Genomic DNA, 11,180 nt, shown 5'->3' with positions numbered 1-11,180 from the left:
ACACTCAGATTCTGACAGCCACACCAGGATGGGAAAACAGGCGGTGGGGCCTAACCAGAGCAGGCACCAAGGTGGCTCCTTGTCCAGTCACACTGGAATGTAGGCTCCTGGGAACTGGAGGCTAGACTTGTTTCATTGTGCATCCAATCACCTGGACTTGGTACATCCCTTGGCATGTACAAAGTCCTCACTGTCATGTGGTAATTGAATAGCAGGCTTGTGTTTATCTGTATTTCATGAGGAGGTTTCCCATACAAGCTACACTAGACCTTAACAGCAACAAAGGGAGGGGAATAAAGTGTTGATCCCCAAGTGGAAAACGATCCAACCCACTTCAGTGACAGAAGCCAAGTACATGTGCCTCTCCATTGTAGGGCTCCGATCATATGAAATACGTTGAAAAGACAAAACCATTTTAAAGGCTCACATTGGGTGCTCACTTCAGCAGCACACACACTAAAACTGGAACGATACAGAGTAGATTAGCATGGCCCCTGCAAGGCCAACATGCAGATTCGTGAAGCCTTCCTTATTATTTTTTAGGGAATAACATTTGAAATGTAAATAAATATATCTAATAAAAAATTAAGGGGGTTGGGGATTTAGCTCAGTGGTAGAGCGCTTGGCTAGCAAGCGCAAGGCCCTGGGTTCGGTCCTCAGCTCTGAAAAAATAAAAAAAAAATAAATAAATAAAATAAATTAAAATTTCAAAAAAAAAAAAGTAAGTCTGGTAGAATTCTGCCCCATCCCCATCTGGCCTTGAGCTTTTCTTGGTTGGGAGTCTTGTGATGACTGCTTCTGTTTTTTTCTTTCTTTTTTTTTTCAGGGTTGTAGGGCTATTTAAATTGTTTATATGATCTTGATTTAACTTTGGTAAGTGGTATTTTTCTATAAAACCGTCCATTTCGTTAAAATTTTCCAATTTTGGGGAATTCAGGCTTTCGAAGTAAGACCTAAGGATTCTTTGAATTTCCTCCATGTTACTTGTTATGTAACACTTTTCTTATTGATTTTTTAAATTTGGATACTGTTCCTCTGTCTGTTAAAAAAATAAAAATAGAAAAATAAAAGAAGCTCATATTGGGATAGGTATTGGAGGTGGGCACTGGGACTTATGTCAAATAGGTGTGTAGGAGGCTTTAGAGGTAACGGTAGCATTCCAGAACTCAGTTATGGCAATGTGAGCACAAGTTTACTATCCGTCCTTGAACGGTGCGCTTCAGGTAGGTGATCACACAGTATCAATAAGACTGCTAAGCATGTTTTTTTTTTTTTACAAAAGGGGCATATTCTAACAATCTCCATTCTACCTAGCTGGAGTACTTATTGTTTGACTTTTTTGTTGTTGTTGTTGTTGTTGTTTTGAGATTCTATCACTTTCTATGGTGATTTCCAAACATTATGTTTTTCTTGTGTATGTATTATTCTGCCTTTTTTCCCCCTTTTCTTCCATTGGATTATCACTTTTTTTAAAGTAAGGATTAATTAATTAATTAATTAATTAATTTATTTATTTATTATGAGTACACCATAGCTGTCTTCAGACACACCAGAAGAGGGCATCAGACCCCATTACACATGGCTATGAGCCATCACGTGATGGCTGGGATTTGAACTCAGGACCTCTGGAAAGAGCAGTCAGTGCTCTTAACCACTGAGCTGTCTCTCCAGCCCAGATGATCACTTTTCTAATTACATTTTACCCCTATGAACTGAGAACTAACTCATTCTGCTGGAGTTCTCAAATGGTTACTCAACGTACTTCTCTGTGAACGCTTGCAAGGCAATATCTGGAACTAAGAGCCTGTTCTGTTCTTGAGAACGGCAGGAATTCAGAAGATATTTCAGCACAGTTGCTAATGTGATATCTGTGTACTTGGTGGTTAATATCTTCATTACCCACACATTTGCAATGTTCCCCCTTTCATTTTTATTGTCTCCAAGTTCTCAAATTTTCTCAAAATAATTTTTGAGGTTAACAGACTATCTCATAGAAAGAGTGAAACTATGGGTCTTAAGCCTTCCCTGCTGCAGCTCAGATTGTCTTATATCTGCAGGAGAGAAGCGGAAGCAGAAGGATTCAAGGCTATATGTGGAAGAAGACAAGGTGCCTGCCACTCCCTCAAACCAGCCATTGCAGAGAGGAGGGTTGGGCAGTACCCACCCTCTCTGGATAAGTGGTGGGTAGACCAAGATCGCTCCCTCTGCAGCCAGCCACATGCACATTCCTCTACATCTATGAAGTTCCCGGAGCTAATAAATAATTCCTCAGAAAAGATTATAAGCAGACAACAGGTGACTTAGACTTTACCCTTGTGAATACACATCAGATCCTGCGTTGTTTGAAGGTGGTAGGACTGGTTCTACCAAACTTATAGGGCAAGACTCCTTCTAAATACACTTATCTCTTGTTTCTGGACTCTCCACCTTGCTGTATTCATGGCTGGGCATATGGAGCAGTAAACTAAAACGTTGTATCTCTTCCATTGCAACATTGTTTAGATATTGGTAAACTTGGGCAAACTTGTGTGATGGAATGAGAATATGCTGGATAGTTTGGAAGCCTCCTCTTGGACAGAGGGTCCTTTCAGAAGTCTGGTTAGCATGGCGCAGTCTTCTAGGTCTTCTAGTTTTTCTACTACCGTTATAAGGCTTTCTACTGTGTCCTCGCCTAGAATCTTTGAGGCATTGGCACGGAACTTCTTGTGCAGATCCTCCTGGCTCAGTGGTTTCCTCCAGTGACCATAGAAGGTGTCAGAGCGCTCGGTGAAAGTGGTTCCATCCTTTAGAGTGATGCTTATTTCACAGTAGAGCGTGTTGAAGCTTGGCAGGTTGTCGGGAGGATGTTCCAACTCCACCTTCTTGAGCAACTCTTTCACCTGAGGCCTGTTGACCTTCTGGCTATAGAAGGATGGGACAGTGACGCTACCGTCGAGCAGCGTGGCACAGGCCACATACTGGAAGGAATGACGGGCTTCATGCTCTGAGTCCGGGAAGGGCCTGTTTACGTACTGGACATCAGGGATCCTGAGCACGATTCTCTCGATGTGGTCAGCAGGAAGCAGGGCTCTTTCTGAAGTCACGAGGTGCTTTCTCACAGCTGCGGCTGCGTCTGCCACCCAGTGGGTAGCCAGATGTGCCGGGAAGCTCTTAAAGGCCACATCCTGCTGGTCTAGGAGCCAGATGTGAGAATCCAGGCTTGGAAGGTCTTTGGGGGAGTAGTTGGCATAGAAGGCGCCAAACCCTGACCCCAGGTCCAAGATCTGTTTGTTTCCTTGGAGGCCCAGCATTGCCAGAAATGTGGCTTCCATCCCATGCTTGGCTGCATTGCCGATATGAAGGGGCTTAGTCTGAGTGGCAGCGTTTGCTATGGGCGCCCCGGCATGGGAAACAGCAATAGCCAAGGCCTCACGGCACTTTGTTAAGCTGAGCCCCAAAAACTTGGATGTGGCAGCAGCACTTCCCAGAGTCCCCACCACAGAGGGAGGATGGAACCTGGAAGACAAAAGCAAGTAATTCAACCGATGGGTGGATGGATAAAAATGTGCTACATAGAGATGATGGGATGTTACTCCGCTGCAAAGAAAAATAAATCATTAAATTTGCAGGTGATGGGTGGAAGTGGAGAAAACTATACTGAGTAAGGACGCCCAGGCCCAGAAAGACAAACACCACATGTTATCTCTTATATGTGGATCCTAGCTTTGAATCTCTTGGTTAGTACACTTAACTTTGAGTATATGTGGAAGTATATGAGTATATGAGTATATCCAGGAATCTAGGAACAGGCCACTGGGTATGGTTACCTTAAGGAAGAGAGGATAGTAAAATACAGGTAGAACGAAAGTGGAGAAGGAGATATTGGGGTTGGAAAGTTTCAAATATTGAGGCCCTGAGGAATGGGGAAATAAAATGTTAGCCAAAGAGGTAATCAAAGCAAAGGGCGCATGGGAAAGTTTTATGGAAACCACCAGTCTTCCGACCCAAGGAGAACAGCTAATTGGAGAGGACAGTAGGACCCAAGGGATGAGAGAAGTCAGTGGAACATCCAGGCTAAAAGTTCAAGTGGGAGAAATGCGGCCTGGGGTTGCTTTAGCCAAAACTAAGGATACAGGATGAAACCTTGTGAGCATCCATTAAATTGTAAGCTAACCAAAATGTATAATATTTTATAAATAAAGAGAGATTTAAAAGAGGTACTCTGCATGGGCAGACAATGCCTCTTCCAGTAGACATGAGTTAGTAAGTGAAAAATCTCAGTATCAGGTAAGGGCTACCTCCTTACGAGTTGTTGTTCAGAGAGGCCACAAAGGGACCCAAAGCAATTCAAGCCATTGCTATCACTGGACATTGTGCGCTACAACACTAAGTGACGTGCTGGCGAGATTTGCCCAATTGGTGCAGTAATGGCATGAAAGTCATGGGTGAAACCAACTGCTCCACAGGAGAGCTTTTATATCTGGAGCTGTAAGCCAGGTCGAAGCCCATGACTAGGGAGGTCATAGGTCCTGAAGAAGGGCCGTGGGCTGGAATCTACTGTTGTTTTGCTAAATGGTCATGCCACTAATCTGCACTTCAAGTACTTGTACTTACACCTGTGCTGCTATCAGAGAAGCTTCTTTTTGAAGGAGGCAGAGATTAAAGAGGGCGGAGACTCCCTACTGGCCAAAGCGATGATTACAAATGGCTCTGAGCTGTTGATGGGTTACCCATCTTTACCAACTTCCCACTGTCCAAGGCTCAGGGAACTTGGAAGAAGATGGCGGAAAAGAATTTAAGGACTGGTAGATGGGAGGAAAGCTATGGGATGCGGACTTGCAGACATGACATGCCTGTTGCACACATCAAGCTCACAGTGCTACTCTTGCGTGACGAAGCCCAAGAAGGAGGTAACCAGACCCCAACCCTACTGGAGACACATTGCAGTGGTAAGTACTGAGGGAGGGAGCGTCACTCCTTTAAAGATGTGCCTGTTGGTAGCTTGCTCACGCCCTGGTAGATGATCACACACACACATGGATGCATATGGGTAGCACCAATTAGACTCAGGGTTACAAATAAATAAATACATAGATAGATAAATAAATAAATAAATAAATAAATAAGAATAAGATCTCAGCCGAGAGGAAGATTAAGTGGGAGAACTGGACAGAGGGAGTGATCAATACACCATGAATCAATGGTGAAACATTTAGAGAATAAAAATTCAATTTAAAAAATTATGGGGGCCGGAGAGATGGTCCAACACTTAAGAGTATGTACTGCTGTTGCGGAGGACCCGGATTTCATTTCAAGACTTACAACTTGTGGTTCACAACTGCCTGTAATTCCAGCATAAGGGGGAATCCAGTGATACCCAGAATACTCCTGAATGCAAGTGATAGGAGACACCTTGGAGTGACAGACCTGAAACTTTCCTCACGGTTTTGGTAGCTAGATTGGCTTTATAGTCCCAAGGGAGGTTTTCATGATCATTTCCAAATCACACCTTTCTATAGAGACCTGGGGCTTGTTATAGGGCTGAAAATGGTGTATCCTTCAGCTGTGAGGGGAACGGAACAGTTTGCGCCAGCATCTACAGCCAGACAGCTCTACACAGACAGCTACTGACAGGCAGGGGGAAGTGTGGCGCTTCTTGATGGGATCAGGCTCTCTATACCTCTTTGGTATGTCCTTGGCCTCCTTGGAGAAGTGCAACAATCGTCCTTGTACTTCAATACCAACGCTGAACGCCAGCAGCAGGTCGAGGCCAGAAAACTTTGGCGTCTGAGGCAGGGCTTCCGATAAAGCTGTGAGCACAGGTAGGACAGCCCCAGAAGGGTGGGTGGCAGGGTGCCACGTGTCATTAAAATCCATGGAGTGAATCTGTATGAATAGATACAAACTAACACCCTCAGAAATGCCCTTGAATACACTGGCTTTTGGTCTGGCTTTTAATATAGCAATGATCTTGAGAATTTGGGGGAACCTCATTATCTGATATTATACCCTAAAAATTGGTTGTGGTTATTTTTAATTTTTAATTTAAATACCTTAAATATTTAATTATTTTAATTAATTTTATTGAAAATTCATAGAATATATTTTAATCATAATTCTCCCCCCCACTCCTAGACTCCCAGATCTTTCCCACATCCCAACTTATCCAATTCCTCTCTCTCTCTCTCTCTCTCTCTCTCTCTCTCTCTCTCTCTCTCTCAAACTGGCAAACAAACACAAAAAACAAACAAACTACAATTTAAAAAGTAAGAAAGAAAAGAAAAACAAGATATAAAAATTGATACTGTTTGCAAAGAAAAAAAATTAGCTTATGTATTAGCCACACTGAAGGGTAAACCCCAGGCCCAGCAGTAACTGGTTGTGGTTCCTAACTTCATGCTGGGTCAACAGTTGTCCTTGGCTCCTCTGTCTCCTCACAGCGGGGCCCTGGAGAGTAGCTAGTGATTTTCTAGAGGATGCTGAGACCAGAGCTCCTGTGAAGATCTATACTTTCCCTGGTAAGGCTGTACTTTCCTTCTTCCTTTACTTTGAAACAAGACATACTAAAAATTTAATATCATTTATTATATTTTGGGTCATATATTTTCTGTGTATCGGTTATGAAGGAATTTAAAAGTTTTATCAAAGTTGCAAGAACAGCAAAGAGCTCTCGAACCTACATTACCTACTAAGCTGTATTTTAAAATGATTATTTTATGTCCTAAGGTTTTGTCCTTTTTCATCTAAGCCATTTATTTTTTCCATATATGAAACATTAGTAACAATCAGAAAATGATTTAAACATAGATTTTTATGCCTATCCAATGTGGCTAGTGGGTTTTATATTACCTGAAGGATATGCTGTGGCTTTACTTCCATTAGTCTGAGAGGCTGTCCCCACAAACAAGTTATTATGACTCTTGAATCCCAACATGCTCTCCCCCATCTCTCTTCTCTCTCTCTCTCTCTCTCTCTCTCTCTCTCTCTCTCTTCCTTTCCTTCTCTCTCTCTTTCTCTCTCTCTCTCTGTCACACACAAACACACACACACACACACACACACACACACACACACACACACAGAAAGAGAGAGAGAGAGACTTGTAGGCATTCCCTGATACAACATGAAAATTATCTATCAGATGAAAAGTTCTAATTTTTCCCCAATTTTTCATTCTTTCTTTCTGAATAAGCACCTGTCGATTGATGATAAATAGACACTGGGAGCCACGACAGAAGGAATCAAAAAGACATTATGTTTGGATAATACACATCCTACTTCTTTTCTTTTGCTATGTCTAGAATTATAATACTTTACGAGTGTTTTTAATCGAGATCCCCTTCTACTTTATAGTTTGTTGGGGAAAGTACCACTTTATTGTAGAGACAGGAAAATGAGGAGGAAGGGCAGGCAACCTCAGATTTCCGAACCTCAGGGATCTCCTTCCTGCCTCTGGAGCTGTAATGATTTAATTAAAGAAAAGATTGACAAACTTTCTTACAGCAACACCGTTAACAAAAGCAGCATATGTGGGAGGGAGCCTGAAGTCTGGTCGACCCCAAACAGTGCTGGAGGTGTTGGAACTGTAGATCTGGAACAGAGGGACACCAGTTAATGCAACACTATACTGAGTTGGCATTCCAAGAGTTACTCTTCATCCTGGAGTCAGGCCTCACGGGATCCCTGTGAGGGTAGACCAGCTGTCCCAGATGTGGATCTTCCTTGCAAAGGAATATACAACATTAACCTTGTAGGGAGGAGGACATAGATCTGCTTATCCCCAAGTCATGATCTAGAAGCTCCATGCAAGCAAGTCTGAATCTACTCTTATTTGATCTGGGGATAAGTACTGGAGATGGGAGACAAAATGAGGCACACCAAGTACATGCTATTGAGAATGTCTGCTGTGTCTCCTTGTATCTCCTGTGGACATGCCCACTTTCTGCTCAGAGAACTTGAATAGAGTTTCCTCCAGAAAATAGTTGCATGAACATGTTGTCTGAGGTAACTTCAGAAGTGGAAAATTTCACTTCTGAAATTTTTGGGTCGAAATGTACTTTTGGTTCTACAAATAAATAGCCGTGAGATGTTACCAATGGATGGTGTTAAGACTGAATTAGTCGTGGGTAGGAATGGACTTTAAAAATGATATTATGAAAAAGAGGGACTGATACAAATGTACAGGACTATGCTGTGCACACCAATCTAAGTGGAGTGGGTTGAAGACAGGTATAGACCTTGGGAGTCCGTCTGTGCATGCGTGTTTGTTTCTTCATCTTGAAAGCAAAGTCTGAACTTCTTACTTTACTATATTGGGTGACGTTATGGAACACTTCCGTGCCTGTTCCCAGGAAACCAACGCCCAGAGAGTCCAGGATCATCCTCTTGCTCCTCTGAATGACGCCATCTGTCAGGTGGCCCACTCTCAAGCCGTGAATCATACTGGCAAAGCTCTCTGTGGCAGACTTCAAAGAGAAGAAGGTTAGAACCGCACACCCAGTCTGTATCCACTCACTTTATTTGAGAGCTCCCAGTAAAGAGCTTTCCTCCGTGAGAAGAAACCTGTTTGATGTAATTGAGTTTCCTTTCTGCAAAGCGATTGCTCAGTAGGCACGGGGAGATGGAAATGGGCAGTAATGAGGTTCTTTGCCCAGTCACACTGATAATGTGGGCTGCTCAGCAGATGATGTCAACAAAACATGGTAGGAGGAGCCTAGGCAGAGGGGAGGATAGAAGGACAAGTGTCCACAAAGGGGGGACATCTGCGACGGGAAGTGCATTCAGATTGCTAAGCACTGCTCCTACTCAATTTATGTCAGGTACGAAAATGAGTGTTCCAAGTACATTGTACATTGTTGCCCATGAGGATGTGGAAAGATGCAGGTTGGTAAGCACATGACAAAAGAGGTGATGGAGAACCGTGAAGGGAAGCCTAGACCAGGGTGGGAGGAGGGTGGAAGGACGTTGTGCTTTGTGACCATTGCATGTAGAAGGTGATCAAACCAAACACAAGCCCTCAGGGCAGAATGATTGGCATCTCCAGAGGACTTAGCAATTCGTTTAAATATCAAGCTCTTCAGTGTATAGGTAATAATTTTGATTCTATGTCCCTTCACAGGAAAATATAATTCAAAAATACCCAACTGGAAAGGGCTCTCACCACATGCCTAGCTCAGAGTTCTTTAGTGAACTATTTAGTAATTTTCCTTTCCACATCTGACAATCACGTTATTGCTTAACTTCCTGTCCATCTCTGATTGCAACGTTGCTCATTTACAAACAATAGCCAGAAGATTTATCAGACTGGAGAATCTGAAGGGACTAAGGTCTCTCATGCTGGGCTCATGGTCAGGATAGAGACACAGAACAGAACCAGAGCCTGCAGGAAAATCTTTCACTTTCACTACCCACCAGCCTTGTTTTCTCTTCTTTTTCTTTTTCTTTCTGAGGCAGGGTTTTTCTATGTGGCCCTGGCTAGCCTGGACTCACTACGTAGCTCAGACTGACCTTGGACTTGTGACAATTCTCCTGTCTCAGTCCTAAGAGTCTTCAGATTTACCGGTCATATAACGACTGTCATTTTCAAGAGAATGGAATATTTGTTACATTTTTGAAGTTTTGACAGAAAAACCAAGAGCGCTTGGAGTAGGAAAAAGGAGAGAAGACAGCTTAGAGAGCAAAAGGGTTCTGCTGTGGATGTTTCTGGCTAGGGCTGAAGAAGATAATGATACTGCTTTTCATACTCATAAATGTTTTGATATGCAGAATATTTATATGCAGAAGAGGAGGGAAGGAGGAAAAGTGCTGACATAATAATAATCAGCTGGCTTAATTTCCAAGTACCAGTTGAATGCTGGACGAATAGCAGATGAGGGACAGCCGCATAGACCCCAAGGCAATGCTTGTGTGATTTATGTTGGACCAGTGGGTTTCCCTGACCTGATAGTGCTGAATGTGGTCTGTGAACGCTCCCTTGAAGGGAGAGATCACAAGGGGGATGGATGGCTCTGCTCAGATTTCTGTGAGTCCTACTTCATCTACAAGTCAAGTGTCTTGCAGGCGAACTTGACTTTGTGTATCTTTTTAGTAAAATCCTATGACTAACGAGTATGGAGTCATTTTATAATAAGTGTCAGGAGCCCTTGTGAGCTCCCTGTGCACAGCTCTCCAAGCTGGCAAATCAGAAAGTGAGGTCATCCAACTTAAAGACTACAGAGACCATGAGAGCACATAGATGATCACAGATGTGATGTGCACCTATCCCACAGAGGACACGCACGAAACCAAGAGGCGGAGGTTCGGAGAACTTACAGTGCCTAAGTCTCTTGCTAAGGGCAAGCAATGGGATCACGTGTGTTACCTGCCAAACACGATGAGAACTATCAGGTAGCAATCAGGCAGCTCAGAGACCACGAGAAAAGTTGAGATGTCAATTCAGCAGCAGAGCAGAAGACTAGTAAAAGACCAACTGATTGAGAAAGGAAGGATCAAACCAGCAAAGCAATGTAGGCAAGCTACGTCAAATGCTACAATACCTTGAGCATCATGATGCTTTGGAAGGTACCTCTGGCTCAGGAGTGAATGGTAGGAGCAGTTGCTGGCTGTGTGCCTTGAGTGACCTGGTGCCTTTATACACAGTCATCCCCTCCAGCTCCTTCCCTTTCACTTTTGTCTTAACCATGGAATTTCCACCATTTCAACACCTCCCAAATGACCTCACTTAAACTTCCTTTGTGCTACTGTGTAGAGCTCATTGATAGATGGAGTGCTGATGAGAGGGATGCTTTATAGTAGCCATAATCTGATGATTCCTCACAGATATAAGGGGAAATTAACTCAAAATTAAAAGGGGATGGACTGTCTTAGCCAGAGGCCATAGGTGAGAAGAGTGTGTTGTCTTTGTTAGGCATTCTATTCCTGAAAAGTTATCATAAGGAAATAGCAAGAATGTGCTACAGGAAGAAACATCGCCAGGACTGCAAGGGCAAGGAGTCATTCACAGCCTTATCACTGACTTATCACTGTCACCATCCAACCATGAACCAGCTTCTAGGAATAATGCAAACCCCACTGGCTGTGTCTTAGTGAACTTAGAACCTGTTTAATGGAAGGACATTCATGCCTGGTTCTGTGAACGTAGCCACTAGTGACATCATAACCTCAGAGGAGATAACCCAGAGGTCACTAACGCAGTCACTAAG

The 11,180-nt window shown here is 43.2% G+C and overlaps 1 protein-coding gene and 1 non-coding gene across 3 annotated transcripts; one reads left to right on the top strand and one right to left on the bottom strand.

The window, feature by feature from the left end:
• Window positions 1-432: 432 nt before the first annotated feature.
• LOC120097311 (U6 spliceosomal RNA) lies at window positions 433-537 on the top strand. The gene has a single exon (XR_015639236.1). It is a non-coding gene; the product is annotated as a U6 spliceosomal RNA (small nuclear RNA).
• Window positions 538-1,498: 961 nt separating this feature from the next.
• Acod1 (aconitate decarboxylase 1) lies at window positions 1,499-10,622 on the bottom strand. 2 transcript variants are annotated; one of them, XM_087585865.1, is made up of 5 exons: window positions 10,515-10,619; window positions 8,283-8,444; window positions 7,481-7,570; window positions 5,660-5,789; window positions 1,499-3,495 (listed from the first exon to the last, which is right to left on the bottom strand). In XM_087585865.1, exon 5 carries the CDS (start codon window positions 3,309-3,311, stop codon window positions 2,499-2,501), a length of 813 nt encoding a protein of 270 aa, XP_087441991.1. In that variant the 5' UTR covers window positions 3,312-3,495; window positions 5,660-5,789; window positions 7,481-7,570; window positions 8,283-8,444; window positions 10,515-10,619; the 3' UTR covers window positions 1,499-2,498.
• Window positions 10,623-11,180: the final 558 nt, after the last annotated feature.

Source organism: Rattus norvegicus, chromosome 15 (genome assembly GCF_021556685.1).
Source record: "Rattus norvegicus strain SHRSP/BbbUtx chromosome 15, alternate assembly SHRSP_T2T, whole genome shotgun sequence".
Classification (NCBI taxonomy): Eukaryota; Metazoa; Chordata; class Mammalia; order Rodentia; family Muridae; genus Rattus; species Rattus norvegicus.
This window is presented reverse-complemented; position numbering and strand designations above follow the sequence as displayed.

What these genes read in the sequence shown, in the direction of transcription:
- Acod1 (XM_087585865.1), bottom strand. Translation starts at nt 3,311, where the DNA reads ATGGAAGCCACATTTCTGGCAATGCTGGGCCTCCAAGGAAACAAACAG.